At 35.3% G+C, this 24,664-nt stretch overlaps 1 protein-coding gene across 1 annotated transcript in view; it reads right to left on the reverse strand.

Annotated features, from left to right (window-relative positions):
* Positions 1-203: 203 nt before the first annotated feature.
* Positions 204-24,664, reverse strand: part of LOC137400896 (kin of IRRE-like protein 1) — a 30,405-nt gene continuing 5,944 nt past the window's right edge. The window contains exons 5-14 of the mRNA XM_068087238.1: positions 24,442-24,613; positions 23,058-23,169; positions 21,786-21,937; positions 18,038-18,307; positions 16,556-16,706; positions 11,196-11,344; positions 8,826-8,942; positions 3,995-4,176; positions 2,693-2,868; positions 204-1,013 (exon numbers count right to left, since the gene is read on the reverse strand). Coding sequence (XP_067943339.1) covers positions 929-1,013; positions 2,693-2,868; positions 3,995-4,176; positions 8,826-8,942; positions 11,196-11,344; positions 16,556-16,706; positions 18,038-18,307; positions 21,786-21,937; positions 23,058-23,169; positions 24,442-24,613 — 1,566 coding nt within the window. The 3' untranslated portion in view covers positions 204-928. The remainder of the gene's footprint in view (positions 1,014-2,692; positions 2,869-3,994; positions 4,177-8,825; positions 8,943-11,195; positions 11,345-16,555; positions 16,707-18,037; positions 18,308-21,785; positions 21,938-23,057; positions 23,170-24,441; positions 24,614-24,664) is intronic.

Raw genomic sequence — 24,664 nt, forward strand, 5'->3', positions numbered from 1 at the left:
TATGGTCATTTTCTAGCCATGGAAAAATCTAAATAATTAATTTGGGTTGTAATGGAAAAATTGCTTTCGGAATTTGAACCATTCACTTCTCAAGCAGCCTTCTTCAACAGATTGTGGTTGCATACCCGTTTATAATTGCAGTTTGTACACTCTTAAGCGTGTCAATATATTGCACATACGAGCACTTGTTTATAAGCATTAGGTTCAACTGATATAAAATGAACGTGTATTAAAAGAACGATGAGCGTACTAGCATAAATTCTGGTTATGCATAAACTATGCACTTTAGAAACAATTAAATAAAAAGTTGTTAATACAAGTTAAAAAACTGTAATATAGTTAACATTATACAGACAAAGAGCCATCAGTCCACAAAAAGCAAGATCATTCCTTGCATACCAAAAAAAATATACTGACAAATAAAATAATATCTTCAAGCTCATATTTCCAAATACGAATCAGTCAAAGTATACCTGTTCTAAATTGGGAAATGAAGATTGTTAATATAATTCAATAAAAATGAAGACGATACTGCATTTGATTACACATCTACGGGTAAAGACGCAGAATCTAATAAAAATACCATGGAAGAAGTTATAATACATATAAATGCTAATCCAATGCAATTTTTACGTATTGTATATACATTTAATATGAATGATGGTTCGGTGAGCACAAGCAAGGAATGGTAGAACTTTTATTCTACCTCAGGGCAAGAAATGTTACTTATTTCTCTTAACGTGTACCATCAAAGACATGTGGCCATGACGAACTGAAAGCTGAACCAAGTTGTAAGAATTCAACAAAAATAAAGGACAACTTGCCAAGGATATAAAATGCTTGATTTTAGCAAAAAATTGCTTCTGTATATGACCAAGAATAGCACCGTATGATTTGGTCAGGATGATTTGGTAGCGAGACCTTAATTTCATACATTAGTACCCAGCCTCTCTTCATGCACTTCGGGAAGTGGTGGCGGCGGAAACAGGTCATCGTTGCCAATATATGGAGCTCTAAAATAACAAGATGTTTTCTGCATTTAGTGTGAGCATTACAGTTTTTGTAATGGTGTTAAACGTGCAATATTCAGTATTTAATTGATGAAAATTATTTTTTATAAAGTGCCAAAATACCGACTACTACAGGTTGAAATAATAAATATCATTTATTCAATAAAAGGAAATATCTACCCTGTATTCATTCAATGAAATACAGATGATAAAAAGGTTATTTCCAAAAGTTGGTTCATATCGAGAGGTAAAAATGGTAATAACCAAGAACAAATTTCAGACATAAATTACAAAATGAAAGATATGATAGGTCAACAAGTTGTGACAATAAAGGTGAAGCTTTTAGACATGTGGACTAACAGTAGCATCAAACTAACTTGGGTAACTAAATATTCTAGGTATGAAAATCATGAGCAGACAACTCTGTCCATAAATATCCGCCTGATGTACCTAAGGGCAATGATATACAGCCCCAAAGGATAGCCGACGGCTCTCATATGGGCGGGGTTTAATGATGGCTTAATGTTTCTGTTGGGATGAACCCGATCACAGCACCCAAACAAACAAATATGCTGAATAAAGCCCCTTGTAAATTTGCAAATATTATGAACTATAGTGGTTATTTTACTTATCTGTTGAATTCTACAAACTCACTTGAAAACTACGCTGCACAGCTTTTCCTGCTGTCCCATCTTATTGGCCAGGTAAAACAATGTGACAACGATGAAATACTTTGTCATTTTATATTAGGGGTGGTAAAATATTAATCAAAAACGAGGAAAAAAAGGCCGTTGTTCGGGTGAATTATATTCAACTTTAAGCATATACTACGACCTTTACCAATTTTAAAATTACTAAAAGTAGGTAATTTGAAATGTTTATTTTGCATGGATTCATTATTTTGGTTAGGTATTACCCCTACATTGTAGAAATTCAAGGTTTGCTATTGTGAACCGCGGGGTCTACTGACTGAATGAGCAAATGAAACGATAACAGCGAGTCGTGTTTTCTAAAACCTAATAAGGCAACGCGACCGCCCCGCGAGAGTTGTGTTTGCTCCGAAACCCAGGCTAGCACAATCCTAACAGAGCTCCATCATTAAACCCCGCTCATATGAGAGCCGTCGGCTATACTTGGGGGGCTGTATATCATTGCTAAGAGTAAGAGAAATATTGGTAAGGTGAGTAGTGAACCAAAGCAATGCAATAAAATTAATAAACAGTCCAGTAATTAACAATCAGAGAAGAATTATATTATCAATTATTATGCTGGCATTTGATTAGTGTAATGAGCTGCATGAGGCAGCAGAGCAAAGGGGTGGTTTCGCAGACTCATTTCAGGACTGAGAATGCTGATGTTTTATTTACAATGCTTCACATGATCGTTATTATTTCTTATCAGTAAACATGGTTACACATTCGAGACTAACTTCAATAATCCTTTCCCAAGTCAAAAAAAGACTTGTAGGGCAGGCTAATTATTTTTAGAAACCTTTTTAAATGCTAGCGGTACTATAGTGAAGTACTCCAATGAAACAGTGCCAGTGTCATTGAAAGCCGCTGTTGAACTCTTCTGTATTTGTACGGACATACAATCACTAATTTCTTTGAGCATGTATGTAAACTAGGTTACAGTAAGCTATCAGATAAACTCAGACAGCAGCCAATGATGAGATAACAAACCTGCTGTATGCATCAGGGTGCATTTGGGTAGGGCGAAGAGGAAGAGTGGAATAAGCAGGAACTGGGGTATTGCTGGTATGAGGATGTTGCACTCGGTACGAACCATAGTTTCCCACTGGATACGCAGAAGTGAATGTTGAATGTGTATTACGGGGATAACTGCCATATAGCTCTGGCTAAAACATCGAGGTCATCAGTTAGCATAAAAACGTATTTAACATTGTGTATGTAAGTTCAGATAGTAACCCCAAGCTAGTAATCTTGTATATATTACAGTCAATGTTTAAAATCGGTCAACTTGTAATATGACTAAAATTTTCATACATACAATTTAATTGATTTTACACATTGGCTGTACTGTAACTCTAAAAGACACTGCTGTTTGGCTCTAATTAATGTGCTAAGCAGCCTTGTTAAAGCTAGCACACAAGTAATTGTGGTAAACAGCTACCTTTTGCAACTCATCCATGAATATCTGGTTCAGCCATTTAATATTAACATATGTTTAACTATAGGTAGTCTGCACAGCCTCAATCAAATATTACACATATGAAGTGCCGTACTTTTCATACTATTAGCCACTATTTTTTTCTGATGTTTTGAGCCATATGGCTTATTTAGAGGTTGCGGCTATTTTGTGGTTTTTTCTTTCACCGCTAGGGCGTATTAACCGGAATCTTCGGTTAGTGCGGCTTTAGCAGTGAAAGAAAAAATGAAACAATGCCTAACGGTACTGTTCCGTTAGACACTGGGTTAAAAAGCGTAGGTTAATACGGAACCAGCAAAGTTGCTGCCGTGTTAAAAAGCACCGTCATGAGTTCTGCGGCCTATACAAAAGGTGCGGCCTATGTATTGTTTTATTATCTTTTTTTAATAAAGCAGATGCGGCTTATATAGGGGTGTGATTAATAGTCCGAAAAGTATGGTACTTTAAAATTTTATCTTTAAAAATTATTATAATTTGTTCAAATTTTTGTGTGTGAAATATTATCATATTGATTATTATTATTTCAAATACTAAACAGTAGCAAGTTAAACAATATAAGAATGCATATATGAGATAGCTTTGCTCTACATGACATAAATGACTTGTCTTACTTCATATCAATGTTTCAGACAATCTGTCAAATGGATTGGTTTTTTAATCAATTTGTAAAATGTCAGAAAACTTCAGCCGTTTTGGAAAATGACTGAGTGGAACTGTCAATTTGTAAATTGATTAAATTTCAGTCACTTTACAAATTGACTGTAACATGTAAACGAGTAGATGAGACAGGGTAGACTAACGAAGACGAAACCAACCTTTTGATCATGAGAGAAATCTGCTGTGTCTAAAATGTGGGAGTTTGGTTCTTCATCATTCCTCCAAACATCTATTGGCCTCATGCCATACTCGGGAAGACTGGACAACTCTACATGATCCATTCCCTCAGTTGGCTTCCTAATAGAGTTGTCGGTGGTATGTGATGTAACCGATAGTGAACCTGAATATTAAATACAAGCGTGGAATCAAGCCAGAGAGCTTTATCTTCATAATCGTGGATATGAGAGGAAAGAAAGTAAAAAGCCTTTAATAAAAACCAACAGAGAACATCTTTCTGGGGTTGCACTTGGAAGTGCAGTTAAACTTTGCTGGTGATCCACTGAAAGACAATCAGGGTCACCTAAAACTTTGTTTCTATAACTTTTCTAAGTGTAAACACCAAGTTGAAGCAATCATATTTATTATTTGCAGACCAAATAATAAAAATATAATGAGTTTTTTTAGTAGTGCAGGTACAGGCACAAAACTATTTAAAAAACCAGTTGTTGATGACCACAGAATGTCACTGCAATTTTATTTTCAACAATTTAAGGATGTTCGTGTTTGTTTGTTGAGTGTAAATTATATGTTTGTTCTGTTCGTCTAAGTGTCTGCTAGTGACAAGACAAAAAAAGCAAATTTTCTTCCAAAATGCTGAGAATGACTACCTCTGAGACTTCAAAAACACCAGATTTAGATCAATTTTTATTTTAAAATATTCTTTTAAAGGACGAAATGAATATATTTCAGTAAAGCAGAACTGCGGTTGTAGTACTGCTAGAATTACAGTAGGCCTACTACTTTGCAACTGCATGCCTTTTTCACTGTTAGAATTAGAGCGTGTGTAAAAGAAAATCATCGGTGTACAGCCAGTCCGATACTAAAACAGATATTAGCCAACTACTTCTTTTACACCCAAGATCCATGCGCACAGTTTACAGGCACCAAAAAACTTTAGGACAATGATCGTATTTCAGGTTCCAAGATGCCAGACAAAGGAGATTACACAATATGTACGATGAAGCCGGTCAAGGATGGCAAGTATAGTGTACAATACGGACAAGGAAAAGGATAGCCATAGCGAGAGAAGTCCAAGGAAGAAGCCAATGAACAAATAGAGCAGGAAGAACCGAGTGGTAGAATGAGCTCACTCACGCTGACCATGAGGATATGACCTAAGATTGCCAGAGAGATCAATGGTCTGACAAGATTTATGGCAATTAGGCGGAACTCGACAAATGCATGTTGTACTTCTGCCTGTCAATGACAAAACAGTTCAGGCTGTTCTTGGCAGTGACTTCTACTGTTATTACATAAAACACTTGGAAGGACACCAGCTTGGCATGTATTGTGAGACCAATTTTTTGGGGCATTCTTATTGTTGAGCAAAATGGGTGAACCGTGGAGTGACACAGATCATTGCTCTTTAGGTAAGAAAGCAGTTTTTCATACATAATTAAAACTGTAAACACCAGGTTTTATTCATCCCACAAACATTACAAACAATGGCCTTGTTTCGCTGAGAAGAAAACACAGTATATTTTTGCTATGAAGAAAACAAGCTGAAGCGTATTGAGCCACAATGCCAAAAATTAACGAAAGATTTACCAAGTCACGTACAATTTTCCTGATGAATGGTTTGAATTGATGCCTGCTAGCCGGTGCACTCACAAGCATTCCATGTAGTAAAAATATTTACCACTATTACTATAACCCAAACATAGTGATGTGTATAACACAGAACATCAGCTGAGCGTTGCTGCTTGGCTGTTGAGAATTGCATTAGTTTCTCCAAATATCTCTACCATCGTATTCAAGACTTTGGAACCACGCAAAAACCACACAGAGTATTTTATCTAACCTATGTCTTTCATTCTAAAGGTTTACTAATTGTAGTCTCCTTCCAAACGTAAAAAGAAATTTTAATCGTTGCATTGTACTCTTAATATTTTCTAACAATAAATATAAAAACCAAGTCTCTAAAAATAACGCAAAAAGACAAAAATAATAGTGTACAATTTTTTTAATCTTTATAAATACCAAATTATCATTACAATGCCATCGCATAATCTCCTAACTTTTATGCTATTCTCCACTCTAAGCTTATATATGACAGCATAATAGGCCTGTCCTCAGCAGCCACCTGAAATTTCTTTCTACCATAAAAATACGAGTAATGGCTGTTAACAGGTTTTTAGATTCTTCAAATATTTATTTACAAATTTTAGCTCTGCGATTTTATTACATTTACCGCTGTCATCATTACTACATATACACTATATGTATTAGAGATAAATATATAGAAATAGAAATGTTGTTATAAGATATATTGTTATAAGGATTATAGTGTTATATATTGTTATAGGGATATTAATCTATTTGCATCGTGGCACCTGCAGCATTGACAGCAATTTGAATGTATCATTTTACAAAACATTAATTTCGTTTGTCTATTACTAAATTTTGAAGCTGAATGTCATTAAAACTGCATAATTGTTATGTATTTGGATATTTATTTTACCAGATGTTTATTTATTATTTATTTTAAATGTATTATATTGCTTGATCATAGTTATTACTGAAACTATTATCTCAAAACAAATTTTTACAACGAGAAGAAGAAAGCCAGCAGCTCATAATTTTTTTCAAAACTGGAAACAAAGCAGACAAATTTTAGTCAAGCCCTATCTGATGGTGGTACATGTATTTTCTCATGCATATTGAGAAAATCTTTCCGGGAAACACAGCTTAATTTTAATCAGGAGTTATTTTCTCCTGGGTCTATTTACCATTGCTCTGTGTGCTCGACCTGAACTCCTGTGGCACACAACAGGAGGTCAGGTCGATGACAATCACTAATTATTTTCGTTATATTTATGTAGCCAACTATTTACTTGAACAATTTAAAAACTTTGAATAGACAGCAAATTTATCATATCATTTCTTTTGTCCAAAAGTTTTGCAAATTTTGCTATACATATAATAATGAATGTTGTGTTACCATACTTAATGCTTCGCATCGCATTGCCACAGAAGCTCAGTCTATTTCGCACTTTCTATTAATACAGGCAACATTAATTCACTATCACCATTGTCCAAAAGTTCATAATTTATAAATTTAATAATTGCTAGTTTATTTTGTTTTAATCAAACCTTTTTAAGGATTAAAAAACAACACATGCAACATATACTATTTATGAATAATAATATGTAATAATATAGTAACATAAAAATAGCACATTTTTCCAATTTTAGTATTAGTAACAAAACATGACAAAAAGTCCGATCACGGAAAAGAAATTGAAAATTAGATTCAGCACAAACCAAAATAAGAAAAAGTGATTACTGTATAACAATTGTAAAATTCTCAGTTATTACTGCATAACGATTGTAAAATTCTCAGTTATTACTGCATAACGATTGTAAAATTCTCAGTTATTGCTGTATAACGATTGTAAAATTCTCAGTTATTGCTGCATAACGATTGTAAAATTCTCAGTTATTACTGCATAACGATTGTAAAATTCTCAGTTATTGCTGTATAACGATTGTAAAATTCTCAGTTATTGCTGCATAACGATTGTAAAATTCTCAGTTATTACTGCATAACGATTGTAAAATTCTCAGTTATTGCTGTATAACGATTGTAAAATTCTCAGTTATTGCTGCATAACGATTGTAAAATTCTCAGTTATTACTGCATAACGATTGTAAAATTCTCAGTTATTGCTGTATAACGATTGTAAAATTCTCAGTTATTGCTGTATAACGATTGTAAAATTCTCAGTTATTGCTGTATAACGATTGTAAAATTCTCAGTTATTGCTGCATAACGATTGTAAAATTCTCAGTTATTGCTGTATAACGATTGTAAAATTCTCAGTTATTACTGTATAACGATTGTAAAATTCTCAGTTATTGCTGTATAACGATTGTAAAATTCTCAGTTATTGCTGTATAACGATTGTAAAATTCTCAGTTATTGCTGTATAACGATTGTAAAATTCTCAGTTATTGCTGCATAACGATTGTAAAATTCTCAGTTATTGCTGTATAACGATTGTAAAATTCTCAGTTATTACTGCATAACGATTGTAAAATTCTCAGTTATTGCTGTATAACGATTGTAAAATTCTCAGTTATTGCTGCATAACGATTGTAAAATTCTCAGTTATTACTGCATAACGATTGTAAAATTCTCAGTTATTGCTGTATAACGATTGTAAAATTCTCAGTTATTACTGTATAACGATTGTAAAATTCTCAGTTATTACTGCATAACGATTGTAAAATTCTCAGTTATTGCTGCATAACGATTGTAAAATTTTCAGTTATTGCTGCATAACGATTGTAAAATTCTCAGTTATAGCTGTATAACGTCAAGTTCTTTAGCAATGACAGCGCGGATTGATATTAGCTTTACTTACATTTCATACCTACACTCATATTATGCAATCGCAACAGCAACAAATTTATACCAAAATGAGTGCAGAGTTGCTAATAATACGCCAACATTATCTACAATTTTTAACACTTTGCATGTATCAGTCAAACGCTAAAGCATAATTACCTACATCATTAAAATTATGCATTGTTCAGAAGTTAACCACATGCCTCATGTATGGCATAAATCTAAAAAATTCAGAGCTAGTAAATCTTGATATTAGTTACACGTGTAGACAACTTTTATAAGTTCCAGCATGATTTAAAGCGAGTCGACAATACAGTAGAAGAGCAATGGATGAGCAACCACTAAACAAGCTGGTTAGTGTACAAAACAACAACTATAGCAGTCAGCTCAGCAATGAAATATTTTACCTAGCTTTTTACCTGCGCTGCTAGTCTTGGCCTTTTTCCTTCTACAGGAGCACACAACTATCGTAATGATGATAGCGACCACAACTAAAACGGCTGTCACTCCAAGAACCCACTTCCACTGGAAATCATCTGCAAAAAGTGAAAGAAGGTGAAACATGCTGTCACAAAAAGTGATACCTGGAGACACAAGGTTATCGACATGCAAATCTTTTTAAACAAAGGCTGCTCTTACGCAAACCAAGGACCACTATGGTTAGTCTTATACAGTGAAACTCGGATAACTCGCCCTCGGATAGCTCGAACACATGGTTTAACTCGAATGGGTTTGTCCGTTCCCACGCAATGATAAATTGCTTTAAATAACTCGACCTTAATTTCGTTAACTCAAACAGTTTTTTGCCCAACGGCTACCGAGACGGTTGTTATCGCATTAGAATATCACTTTATTCCAAGTCATAAAGATTGGAATCAACGTTTAGTAGTTCTTAGGCGTCATTATTACCCCTATCGAAAAAATATTTTCGTTAACGACTTTTCTAAAGGTTTGCAAAAAATCAAATTTTACCAAACATCCGCATAGGGATAGCTTTTCGAAAACAAGGAGAAGCGAGGTAACTTTCAGATAAACTTAAAGAAAAATCGCCAAAATTGGTTTTTGTCAAAATGCTCCAAAGAAAAATATGTCTTTTTTTCTGAGCGTTTCAACCGCGATCAAGTTTTGCTTATTTTAATCTGAAAACGTCCTGGCAGTCACATCACCTAAAACAAACAAATCTCAAGTAATAGGAAAATATTTATACTTTCTGATAAAAATTGTTGAAACATTGCATGAGAGGCCCCTTAACTTGCAACGAGCAATCAATGCTTTTGATTTATGTATAGTTTGTATGTACTGATAAATACATGCACTTGTGACAGTGTTCTCATAACTTGGATGCTCTGATAACTCGAACACTTTCTCTCGGTCCCGTGAAGGTCGAGCTAGCCGAGTTTCACTGTATGTAGTTCTATTAACACCTTTCATGCTGAACTCCAGCGGTGTTTATGTTAGGTGATTGTGAAAAAGAAATTAGGCAGCCCAACCTGCTGACAAAGGTGAAATGCAAGTTGGCACGCCATTAATGTACTGACACATCAGCGCTATGTAACAGGCGAGTAGTTTATATTTGGTGTTGGCCAATCAAACAACCAGCAGAAAAAGAACAGCTTAATACATCAATTTACTGTTACAATTTTCAATTGTTCAAATTTACAACTTTTACATTGTTCAGTCGGTAACACTAATAAATGAGAAGCATGAAACGCTAAAAACAATTACGATGAGTTAGTTATGACACATTGATACAATCTACATGTAGGTTAGATTGATAGCCTAATAATTATACCAAAATTGGGTCAACATCATACCGGACTTTCCGTTATACACACGCCATCTTGTTCACATGTTCAATGCCCAATCGCCTGATGCAAACATTAATACATAAATATTACTGCTGTAACTGGTTTCAATCTCATTCGGTAGCATCCTAGTGTATCAAAACTATTTACCTTAAACGAATGCGAGGAATCTAATGATGTTTAAAATCTATCCTTTTCCATCTCAACAATAATTATTAACATATACAGTAACGAGTTGTCTGAGCTGAAACCAAACAAGTTAGAGTGTAGCAAGCTCCATATTGTTATATCAAAGACACAAGTGACTGAACCTAGCAACAATTTTGCTGGTAACAAGCATAACAGAAGGCCTCGTTGAAGTTATTACTAGCCAAACATTACGAAGTGCATCTTTAATTTTTGTGGCTTCTTTAATCTTTAATTCCTTGTGGCATCTTTAATTTTGGTGACCTTTAAACTGTTAAAACACTTCCCTCTTGAAAGTAGACGCCGAAATGATTATTCCTTGCTTATTTTATATCGATTATCTCGGATAGAACATATTAGGCAATTCGTGACCTATTTACTGAACAGTTAAACAGAACAAATATTGGTCTAGTCTAGCACAGTTAATCGCTTGTTTTTTTTATAATTGTACATCAAATAAGAATGAGAAGGCAACACGTCAATTTAATGCCTTACAACTAGTAATGACTACTTGGCCATGATATATTTATTACCCATTCATTAAAAAGCAACCAAACTTGCACCAAAGTTTAAAAGATTTTATCAAAATGTATCGGTATTTTTACCGTTTGCGGTTATTTTCGATGTTTGAGGTGATCTGACCCCCAGAGTGTGTCAAGATTAAAATCGATAAAACTTAATCATTATCGCAGTTAAAATGCTCAGATCAAGCGAAAGTGAGCTTATGACGTCTACAGTTGCAAAGAGACCAACAGAATGAAGACGTGTCATGTTTCAACATAATACTCGTATACTTACTTTTTTGTTGTAGAGTGAATATAGCGGTGGCGGAGCCTCGGGCATTGCGTACAGTACAATTGTAAGTATCATAATCTGTTGAAGCCAAGTCCTTTATCTCTAACCTATTTACAACACGGTCCAAATTCTGTTCACTAACCACTGAATATCTAAAAAATGTACAAGCAAAGCTAAATCTGCCAGTAACAACCAACAGTATAAAGATAGCAAGAAATGGCCAAGACCTGTGTATTTGGGTATGTTAATGTTTGATCAGTAGTTCCCACTAAAAGAACTCGAACCAAGATTGGGAAAAACGTAGAGATAAATTACCTTTGTCACAGCAGTCTATCATTAATGTAAAAGTCTGGTCAGTGTCTATATATATTTCCTCAATTGACTTTGAGTAGTATGTATTTTATTGTATGCATACAAGCATTAATAGCTACACCCTGTTTGCGTAGTTCATTTAGTCGCTGAATGTTTGAGAAATGCCTTTACAGTAGTCTTAATTTGATAAAATATAAAGAACATTTATCTCAAAACTCATGCGTAAATAAACTTGTTCTAAACTATAAATTTATGTTAATATGGATATGACAGTGTGAAGTTTGTAGATTAATTATTATTAAAAATTACTAAAATTATTTGGTGAAACAAAAATGAATAACAAAGACTTTACTAGACCCGACTAAAACAACCATGAGATGTCAACAAAAGAGTCTTATGCAGTTTGAGACACATCTTTTATCATATAAAATAGGATTATTGAGTTAGAGACTCTTTCTACTAGTCATTAGAAACTAGAAAATATAAAACTTCCATTCTTATGTTGATTGCTTGGCTATGTTGATGCTAAAATTATTCGCATAAAGCAAAAAACAGTTTGAATGTTACAGAGTATATTAATCTATTGAATGTATAGAGTTAATTACTACAATTTTATCCAGCTATAACAACAACAGCTGCAATAACAAGGCAGTTGTGTTTGAAAAGTTTACAAATTGTTCATAATGAATTTTATTTGAATTTTCGGAAATTATTAATGGTAACAAGCTTTTTCTTGTTAAAGCCATTTTACTAAAATATTCAAAAAGGTGAAATGCATTCTTAATCAGATTATTAATGTGCTATTTGACATAAATGATATAAGAAATTAGGATTTTTATAGGCTTTGCAAACATGTTAGTAAACTACAACATACCCTACAGGATGAAAATATTCAATGGATTTAATAATTCGCGATTTCACGAACAGTCTATTATGCGAATAATTAGTTCTATTTTTAAACACAAGGGAGAATAACTACTGCCTCAAATTAAAAACTAGCCGCTAGGCAGCAGTAGTAAACGTAACTGAGTTCCAAATTTTTGTTAAATCATTGCCGGGGCTTTGAGTTAACCCCATAGGCAATGCATCACACTTCTTTACAAAACTATTCAAGGGTGTCACATGTTATTCGGCATGGCGTCGTCATCGCAAAAATCTCTTTTACCTTTTTTTACATTAAAATCGACTCTATCAACCTCTAACACCCAAGTTGATGACGATAATTATTCTGATCTAGACATTATGGTATGTATTTGATTTGTAGTGCAGATATGTTTTTCCATAATTAACTGCGTTAGTTCATTCTCTTGTTTAAAAACTGATCGCTTTGAAGCTTTCATTCAATACTTCAGCTATTGATACTTAGCATGATCGACTCGTAGTTGTCAGCTAAATAGAAACCTACTCGTGGTGTACACACATGAAGGGTGGTATACACACGTGGTGTACACGCGTTAACTCTATTGCTAGCTGCAATAGAGTTAACCCTTAATAGAGAGTGATTGTGTTCATCCGCAAATAAATTAGTCCGCGAATATGCATGAAAAAGGCAATTTGCGTGAAACTTGACTCCGCGAGTATTTTCATCCTGTAGAGTATATTTTAGATGATTACAAAGAGTAATCTGCTTGCTAATTAACAAATAAAACCTGATGCTTCCTAAAGCCATATGAACAGAATTTCTGGTAGGAATTTAGCAATTCACCGTTAAGCACTAGAGCTTCTTCATCAAAATTCACGCATAAGGATTTAAGAGGACGAGGGGGTGTACATGTACATATAAAACATTGATGGAGATTACCATAACACATAGCACTACAAAGTACCCCTCAGATGATGTGCAAGATTTTTTCACGGTAATGGTGAATTTGTGTGAAACAAAAAGGTTTCCATTTTTGATAGACGGTTAATTTTAAAAAGCTAGCTGCCCTTTAAACAAGATTATTTTGCAGCACAGCAAAAGAGGGTATACCACAAAACCTCCATTTGCGTACCATGGCGCTGTATTTTTTTATCCTTCCCTAATGGCGGCACTCTATTAGAGGCAACGTTCAAATAGAGGGTGGTGCTTTATTTTTGGACTAACTAGTCAGAATTTTGTAAGATAAATTTAGCCCTTTTATGGATGAGGCAATGCAAATATTGCTGATATTTGCACTCTCTCTTGGGCGGAGCGATATTGATGCCGTCGGCGTCAGTATCATTGCTAAATGGTTTTCATATACGTGAAAATATCAGACTGAGTTAACAAGGAACTACTTTGAGTAAAACATATTAGACTGACACAAATATTATTATTTTGATGGTGTTGCTTTTCAATTTACTTGTGTCAATTCTACTTGAAGTTAGAAAATAGACTTCCATGTGCCGTAACAAGGGCTGTTATTGCGTTTTACGCTGAGAAGAGTATTCTCGTCGTTCATCTAAACATTTTGAAGTTTTCAAGTTGTAAACCAACTTATGGACGAATCTGAAGACAATGGGTCAGATTTAGCCCTTGGTGACTTCGAATCAGAGTGAAGGTCTGTTGATTGCAATTATCAATATTTTTAGGAACATGTTCACTAAAACGGTAAAACCATAGCAACCTCGACAACAGCAACGAAAAAATTCGTTGTTATTGATGTAATCTAGTCAATACAAGTAAAATTTTGTGGAAAATTTACTACTGATCATTCTTTATGATAGGTTCATAAAGATCAAACAACATGAATGTCAAAGTGGCGGTCTATTAGAGGTGACATTCAATTAAAGGTTGGCGCTTTATTTTTCAACCCTTCCATTATCGTGGTGTTCTTTTAGAGGTGGAAGTCAAATAAATTTGGCGCTCACACAGAGGTTTTACGGTAATTCGAACTACAGCCATACCTCGACATAGGAGCTTAATGCGTTCTGGGATTGAGTTCGTATGCCAATTTACTCGTGTCTCAAGACACTATTTCTTACATAAAATGACTAAATACAAATTAATTCGTTATCATACTATGAAAAACCGCATAAAACAGGATATTACAGCGAAAAAAGGTATTTTCAAATGTTGAACTTGAGCACCTACGCTCCCAAAGCTATCAAAATAACAAATACCTATTCAATTGCTGAAATCTGCAATAAAATTTAACACTACTATGTATACTTCCGTAAGTTTTTACCTTCAAGATAGACGCAGTGGCTAACGGCGATGTGAAAGACTTGCCAGCAACACATTCGGTACACTAAACTTTTGTGACGCTACATAACAGATACTTTGAATTTAACTTAAAGGAATTTAGCTTACTAAACACACATTTAAAGCTAAGTTGTAATATTTTACTAAACTTATTATTTTAATTTGGGCATCTTAATTTTTTATTATCCATTTCCAGTTTGGCGCTTTTGCTTCGTGCTCACTATCATTTTTATCATACATTTTAAAAGCTTTTTTAAACTGTTTCGAGAACAAAGACTACTCTCAAAAGCGGCCTCTCGGATACATGGCCATATAGTGGCCATCGACAACCGGCTCATATCTCAAGGAAGAGACTAGATTGAAATTCTGCTCATATCTCGATTTTCTCGTATGTTGGGGCACTATGTATGTATAAGTATGACTGTATGAAATACTTAAAGAATAGAGAAAGCATAATATTATTATGCTTTATTATTTATCTTGAGGTGTTGACTGGTGTTTTAAAAAAAGAATCAAGGAGATTGACCAACCAGAAGCTGAGATATAGCCAGCCAAACATAGGTCTACCTAAAAACGAATCGGAGGAAAAACCCCTCGAAAACCCCAAAAGTTGTGACGTATAAAATCGACTTATTGGATATGTGCCGGAGTTGCGCACCCTTACCTCCATTGCGTATACTGATTGTTTTAGGCTGTGAGATGCGAAACGCTTCTCGCGGTAGTAAATAATTTACAGACAAGCTTTGGTTTCTCAAAAAAATCAAGCAAACATTGTGTGGTTAAGGCAACTGCCCACAACCCCCTGCCATGATTTGTCAAAACAGAAGAGGATATTTTGATTATTGTGCCTCAAACTTCAACTCTATATGCACCGAAGATCGTCTGTTGAACAAACGGCGCGTGTATAGCCTATGCCGGTCTATAATTTACAATATCCGCTATTCGCAGTTTGTTTACCAGTCGAATAAGACACGCGGGTGTAAATCTTTGTTCCTTCTTCATCTTTGTACCTACTGCAGCATTTAGTTGATTTTTAGGATTATTGTCACTGTTAATTAAACTGTAAGTTCACTACAGCCATATTTTTGAAAAGAATAACTTGACCGTGCTGCTCTTGTCGTAAGAAAAGAAAACAACTTTTGATTTGATTCTTCTGTCTATGTTATCTATAATTGTTTTTTATGATTAATTAATATAATCATAATGCATATTATACAAAATAATAATATACCTTTGTATAGAATTAACGATGTAATTAATATAATTTGTAGAAAATTCCAAATGGTAATCGCGATTGATGATTGATTGAAGAAAATACTATGCAGATACTTATGCTGAAGTTCATATCTTATCATTTAATATATTACTTACTGAACTGATCATAGATGCGTGTAATTATTTCATGCTAAAACTAATCTACACGTCAGAGGGACTGGTTCGGAATTTTTGGAGCAATGATTGTTAGGCCCAATTTGATTAGTCTATTCTTTCTACGATTAAACCAATTAAACCGTCGTGATTGTTATAGGAGCGCGCATTAGTTGGCTTGATTGACCAATGGCACACAATTCGATTTCATACGTCATATTTTTAGCTAATATGAGGATTACCAAAACACTTATGTTTTTTGGTAGACCTATGTTTGGCTGGCTATATCTCAGCTTCTGGTTGGTCAATCTCCTTGATTCTTTTTTTAAAACACCATTCCACACCTCAAGATAAATAATAAAGCATAATAATATTATGCTTTCTCTATTCTTTAAGAATGAAACATTGATATGGCGATTGAATGGCAAAACCACAATTTATTTATAACGCTGAACAGGCACCTGCTACTAGTGGATTAATATTAGGTCACTGTTTATTCACCTTTACTTGACCTTACCTTGGGTTTGACAAGTCAATAACTTCCCCATCCTTGCCTTTACGCCACACAATCTCGGTTGGTGAAGGAATACATATTGCTTCACTGGTCAAGACAGCATCTTCGTTTTGACTATATGTAACCGCTCCCGAATTGAGAACAGTAGGAACATCTGAAATATAGAGCTTGAGTAGTGGTCTCTGCTGAAAAAGGATACGGCCACACGATTGCGACGGAATGCAAAAGGTCACGAATCCACTGACACAGCTATTTAGAATATTTAGCATGGCAACTAAATCCATTGATTGCGTGGTGATGTGATATAACATGAAAGCATGAAGCGACGTTGGTGAGTCATTCCTATGAAACAGGATGGGCGCAGAGACTTTATGTTTACAGAGTTTGTATCATAAATATAGCAATAAAACCAAGTAGAACTAACAACAAGATATATATACATGAAGGTTGTCTTTTTGGGAGGAAAAACTTTAAATAAACATAGTGAGGTCGTGTTTACCAATAAATCAAATCATAGTAACTAAGTTTACAGCACTACTTGAATCTGAGGTATGACAAATGCTACTGAATAGATGACAAGATGTCAGAGCTGATTACATTGACATGCCAAATCGTTTGTTTGTATATAAACAGACTATAAAACTAATCATAGAAAACTCTAAAACAACACAAATTAACTAACTGGTATCCACAGCGATAGACACAATTAAGCTTTAGGCAGGAATTGCTGACTCAAGAGACCGCGATGAAAAACTAAGATTACATACCAGTCAACCCTAAGACAAAAGTGTGACAATAATAATTATTGCTGCTAAAAAACTATTTAATAATTTTAAAAAAGGAAGGAAATTCAGGTCCTACAGTCTATATAACTGGTAGTAGGTCCTACCAATATAGACATTTGTAAATAATAAATAATATTTTATGCCTATGAATGCTTTGGACAGAATTTTGCGTCTATTCCTGAGCACGTTGTACCCTTAGCTAGTTTCAAAACAGGTTTTTTAACTAAAGCGGTCTTCGAATGTCCACGACAGAGATCACTTGCCATCCATGTTTGCAAACAGTGAGCCAAATGAACCGCTAGTACTAAATACAACTCAGCCAAGCACAAGCCATATGAATTTCAAAGGAAAAAAGTAAAGCGGGACTGAACCTGCTTCTTTTTGCTCACTTTTTACTTCCCGATGGGAAATTTCTTTAATGAGAAACTTGAAAAATTTAATTTCTCAGTTTAATTGAAATTTAATTTCTCAATTTTTTAAAAGAAATTTCTTAATGTCTTATTTTGCACACACAGCGATGGGTGTTCAAGTTGTTTAGTTGATAGTGTGAATAAAGCTAGTATAGGCATTCCGATGTGAACTAAAAATTTTGAGCATTACCAGAGTTAATAAGACTTGTGTTTATGTAAAATGGCTGGTATATTTCACTAGTATACCATGTATACCAGAACGACTACTGCAAGTGAACAAGTACGCTTACCATTCTTGAACAAGTGTATTTCAACCTTCAATGTGTCAAAGTATTCTTCCCCCACGGCAGCAGAGCAGCGGTATTTTCCAAAATCAGACTCCCTCATACTTTGCAACTCAAACACCTCATTGTTTGCGACAATCCTATATGACGAATCGCTAATCATCTTGGACCATGTTATTACTGGTTTAGGATTTCCAACAGCTTTGCATTCTAAGGAAACCGGGTTGCCCATGTCAACCTCAACATTAGAAGGTACCTTTTCGAATTTTGGTGCATCTGCAAAATATTAGCGAAATGATGAGAAACTAAATGGGCCTCAAGTGCAAGCTCTATTGCAAAGGATTACATGAGATCCAACCACCACCACTGCAGACATTTAGGTACTAGTATCTACTGGCATGTGAGACCAAATTCATCATATTCTATGATGATAACAGTTATACTGTTAAATAATACATTCTTCAATATGGATGGGTTCAGATTTCTTATTCGTAGGGGTTATGCAGTTGGCTACCAGCTGGGTAGAATCACGGTTTCAGGAGAAAAACAATAAACCTTGTTTTTTTGGGAGCACAAAGGTACACAAATAAGGTCTATTGATAGGGGATAAGCTCATGCTTGGTGGTGGTGGTGTGTGTGCGTGTGTACGTGTCACACATTGCTGAAAGTGCCGTGTAGAAAACGACTCCTGGCTTATCGATATTATGGGAATGCTTTTGGGCTACTCCATTCCATGAAAAATATTTATTTCTGCATCTTGCCATGCGTACCTCTAAGGTACCTGCAGGGAATCTGAACTACCCATTAAATTAAGGTTGTTTGGTTTGATTTTTCAAAAACTCTTTAGCTATTGTGAATGTAAATCAATAGTTTTAACCGAAGTAAAATCTAAGTATACTATCACTAAATAGTTTACAAAATGGTAGCGGGATACAATTCAAGGTTGGTTCACGGTTAGCAAATGGCTTGCTCACCTTGGTAGTCTGGATCAGTTCAACTAGCTAGCTAGGCTAGTAAAGCGTAAGTATAGGATGAAAGCTAGCACTGTTGACACTATCCTGTTACTCTAGCATCTGTCAGCACTAATATTGTTACTAAGTTAAGAAAAGTTTACGTAGAAGACAGCTGAGATCGTTGAAGACAGCTGAGACCGCTGAAGGATAACATGTCATATATTAATAGTACACAACTGCTACTGGTTAGTAACTAGCCAGCAAGGTTTCAACTAATTAAAAAATTCTTCTAGCACATTTGGTGTTTGTGTACCACACTGTAGACTTATTTGTTCCTCAAAACAGACTGACACTCTACCAGCAGTATTTCTCTAGCGTGAAACTGTTTTGTGATGGGTGGGCAGTTGAAAAACATTCATTCCATTTATTATGAGTACCTTATCTATAGCATATGTGTACCTGTAGGGGTCATACGGTGTTGTTTTATAGTGGCTGGCTATAAATATACGTACTGATGTTTGAAAAAAATTCCCAAAAGTCAAATACAACACCAGCAAGGAAAGAGAAAATATCTTTTTCAAAGCAGTTGCCTGATCCCTAACATTGCCACTTCATGTGTATGTATTTTTAATGCAGTTATAAAGTGAATTAAGAAATTAGCACCAAGTAACTGAAGTAGACATATGCACATGATCACAAGTGGCAGCGGTGTGCAGTCATACTTTAACTCAAATACACTCTAGCCAGACTTGATCAGCAAGGCTCCGTCATATGTACAAAACATAAAATAAAAAATCAGACTTTTGTTATTGTAATTATATAGCACTTTGGGTGTAGATAAGTTGGAAAGTAGCTTTCACAAAATGCTCCATTATTTGGATTGGTATATGGTTTTTCCATGTATGTTAAAAGCAGGCATATCGTTCAACTCAAGTTATGCTAGCATTATAATATGTAGGTGACTAACCTACTGTGAATGTACTCGCAACTCTCCCAGTAAAACTACAAGAATACTCATAAACGAATCATGAACCAAAGACCGAATCATGAACCAAAGACCGAATCATGAACCAAAGACCGAATCATGAACCAAAGACCGAATCATGAACCAAAGACCGAATCATGAACCAAAGACCGAATCATGAACCAAAGACCGAATCATGAACCAAAGACCGAATCATGAACCAAAGACCGAATCATGAACCAAAGACCGAATCATGAACCAAAGACCGAATCATGAACCAAAGACCGAAAGCATAAAAAATAAACCAACACTAGTACATTCCTTTTAGCACAGAGAAATTAACAGTTGAATAGCAATTCTTGGATCCAAACTGATATTAGCATAAACAGGCATGAGTGAGAAGAGGGTTGCAGGAGGTAAGTAAAGCAAACAAACAATATCTATGAAGCACTTGCACTTGCCTAATTAAGTCATTACTCCAACAATTATTGACTATTTGTTTATAGACAATTAGCGATCATTAACTACCATGGAACAGCTACAAAGATTTGACAGCAAAGAGCAAGTGCCGCTGATCAAAGCCCCATCTACCCCAATTATGGGTAAACACAGACGTAGCAGATGGACATCAGCTAAATCACCAGAAACTTACTGTCGAAACTCCGAGTCAGTGTTTACAAACATTCAGTGAAATTTCTACCCAGCAATGACACGCATGAAGATGTCAGCATGCGTATTGTATAGTATTCCGTGCAAAATCAATTTCTAAGCCCATAACTGACAGCTTGTGTAACCTAAATGTCTGCAAGAACCCAGGTATTCGTCAAACTGCCGACACACTCTACTCGCCCGGCTGTTAATAAAATACAAGTATAATTAAGTCGGCCTTAATGGAATGAGGTTTCTAGTTGGAGTTTTCCCTTCACACCTCAGCTATTTTATCAGCTGAAACTATAACTTTTTGTGTGGAAAGATACAAGCAACCTCAAAAACTACTTTGCTCTAGATTTCAAAAGAATGTCTGGTTTAATCTCATGTGTGTGATTAGTAGCTGTGCATGTATGTGCAAGAAGAATACATGTATATCACACTGGTGGCGCTCACGATTCCTTCAATGCTGTTAAGTATTAAAAAGTAAGTTTCAGTAGTGGGTAAGAAACCAAAACTTTTCCTTTTTAATGCATAAATCCTATTATTTGTGTGACCCTTTGAAATAAAATAACTGGTTTTGGTAATAATTATTAAGAAATAAACTGGACGCAGATAATAGAAATAGCGTCAGTAAATAATGTGGCATCAATTCCAGTTCAACTACAGTTATACCACCAACATGCGAGAAAATCGAGATACGAGCAAAATTTGGAGAATTTCTGCCTTGAGGTACGAAAAAATTTTGAGATAAAAGCATACAAGCCAATTCTCGATGTGGTCACTAAGTGGCCAAATATGCGAGAGGCCGCCTTGAAAACAGCATCGCTCGGTCTTTATCAGTGAATCAGTTTCAAGTTTTAAAAAGGCCGGCTAAAAGTTACAGTGAACGCGAGACAAAAAGCTCCAAACCAGAAACAGATAATAAAAAATAAAGACGACAAAATTAAAGTGAGTTTAGTAAAAAATTAACACTTATCTTTAATTGCATGTTTAGTAAGATGAATTGATTTTAAGTAAAATTCAAAGTTGATGTTACATGTATGTTGCATAGCGTCATATAAGTCTAGTGTACTGAATGCATTGCTGTGGTCTCTCTCACGCCGTTAGCCACTACTCCCCCTATCTATAGATTATTCTATAGATAGCATGCTTGCAATAAACACAAATGAGAGTTAAGCAAACTTACAATATATGTTGAGATCCTTCTCCTTATCGCCCGAGCCTTGACTGTTACTCGCTACACATTTTATCTTCTGACCATTCAGACCCGCATCAATGCTGTCATGTGTATAACTGGATGAGGTCCCATCGGGTAAGATTTCATCACCAATAAACCACCTGAGCATACATTATGAGCAGTGATTATTTCTACTGTTACCATGTCAAAATGTGGCCATCTATTTCTGGCTGCATCGTAGTTGTCAGTATCAAAAACAGTTACTCATTAAAGCTCAGGCAGCATTTGAACAGCATAACAGAAAGATGTCAGTTAGACTACATTTAGATACTAAAAATAAACTAAAACGTGATTAGTTAATCAGAATTGTATCTAAACCTGGCAGCGGCTGAAAGAGACCCTAGTTATATAAGCACTGTGGTCAAGCCAGTCATCACAAACTCCCCACACATCAACCACAGCTTGAAACGTCTTCAGGTGCGCTATCCTTAGTGCACTACCCCTTCTGATAGAAATAAATTTCAGCTTACTGCTGCCTCTACTGAAAGCGGGGTTCATTCCATTGCAATTCCCAGTCTCAAAAATGCTGTATTAGAATTAAGCATAAAACATGCATAAGTTCTGCATCGAAATAATAAACTGGATCATTTGCTGTAGAAGAATCATAAAGATCAAGCTACCGCAGATTACCACTAGCAATTTCCTGATGAACAGCAACCAGTTATAAAATAGTGGGAATTTGGTGCTTTTTAGGCTGATAACTCGCATTCCAGCTCAGCTTAAAACTAATTTGACAGCCAAATCTTAACTTTTTAGAATGACAGCCCCTCCTCACCAAATCACTATTTGCTAACAACTGCCTCATCACAATATAATAAGATGCTGTAAGTCAAAATACCATAACAAACAAACCAATTTTTGTTCAGCCATTTTCAAAATCTTTCCTGATTGGAAAATCTAACACAAAAGCCATATTTTTATACGCAATCTCAGTTTTTGTTTTGATTATAAGAAAAAAAAACAATTCAGACTTTACACAACATTTAATTTCTATGTCTTCAAATAGAGAAAAAAGTGAAATAGTCACTGTATCGAATGATGTATGTTTACGCCTTTCAAATATTACATCGAGTTGCCAGAAATCACACACTTGACCCAGTTTACAATTTTATGCACGATAAGATTTGCAGTATAAATTAGTTTTCAAAAGACCACAAACAACTTGTTCGGATTTAGTGATATTTTACATGCGAAACCTGTTCAAGTAGTTCTACAACTTACTGCCAAGTGACATCTGCTGGGTTTGAGGTAGCTGTACAAGTATGAACCACTTTGGTACCACTAATCTGATGGTCTTTATTCGGTGACACTGACATGATCACAGTTGGAGCATCTGAAAAAAATAGCTTTCACAGAATTGAAAATAACAAACACAGGAGATAAACTGGCTATATAGCTGTAGCAGGGTTACGTAAAGGTCAGGTTGAACTGTCCCTGCCCCCTCATCTGTATGCATCGCCATTAATATTGCACTATCCAAATACCAGCATTTATCATCTAGGGCACACAACATGATGAGATTCCAGACAGTTTTAGTCTCAGTGGCATATTTGTGGGTGTAGGCTGCATTGTTTCCAGCAGACAGGGTGGCAGAGTTAATCCTGAGTTGGACAAATACCAAAAATCAGTAAGTCCTGCAAGCATTCTTACACACTAATACTAGGCCAGCATAGTAATGTACTAAATCTCAGAGCAATCTATTGGTGATGAGTCAGCCAAGCCATATCTTAAAACTAGAAACACATGCTACCTACAACGAGTAACGAAATGTTGAGATATGGAAACAGCGTGTTACCTTTGTGAAGCTAATTAGATAAAAAATGTAGCGTGTATACACAGCACGTATATACACAGCACGGATATACACAGCACGCAGGCAGCTTGATTGTAATTCTAGTACGTATAAGCACAATTCAAAAGTTTTATCATCAACTCTATAGCTGTTTAACATCAAATAGTCGCTGCCTGCCGCCTAATCAACTTGAAGGGATTGAATTTCCGTTCAAGTAAAAAGCAAGACATTTGCTTCAGGAGAGACTTTAAAGCTTAGGAAGCACACGCGGCAATACAAACGATGCTCAGATTCATCTGTCAAATATCTATTGTAAAAACAGACACGCAAAGAGAACAGATGTAATATTTGCTATAACCAAATAGAAGCTGTGGCTGTTCAGGCTACACTGCACCCAGTAGCCCTCTAGGGCAGCGGCTACAAGCCTCATTTCACTCATTATGTCATATCACCTGTACGCCAGCTAATCTCTAGATTATTACATAAAGATGAAACTCAACTGCATTGCGAAGAACAATGCTACTGACAAAAGCAATCACCTCAGCCGTGGACACTGATAGCCTTTGTGCTAGACAGGAAAAGACAAATGCAGCTATACAAGTGGCTAATGAAAACAAGACCCATGAATATGCTGCACTTACGTGGGTGACAAATCTAATGACTATGTAAACAAACATGAGCCAGCTGAAAGACACACAAGATGGCTTCTCAATAATGAACACGAAAACATCCTTTTACCAGAGTCCGGAGCATGCCATCATCTGTACTGAAAACAGGCTAATCTTGCAACAACAATGTAAAATAAAAACTTACAGAGTACGTTTATGGTCAAAGATTTGGTTTGAGCATTCGGCATCGACTTGGCTGTTACGACACATTGGTACTCATCCCCATCATTACTAGATAGCGGAGAGATCGCTAGATGGCTGATGGTGGTGAAAGAGTTACTCGCTAGATCACGAATATTTCTAGTAATTCCTGCCACCTGCATAAACCATAGAATAGTGAGAAAAATCAGCACATAAAAATATAATAA

Source organism: Watersipora subatra, chromosome 1 (assembly GCF_963576615.1).
Source record: "Watersipora subatra chromosome 1, tzWatSuba1.1, whole genome shotgun sequence".
In the NCBI taxonomy this organism is placed as follows: Eukaryota; Metazoa; Bryozoa; class Gymnolaemata; order Cheilostomatida; family Watersiporidae; genus Watersipora; species Watersipora subatra.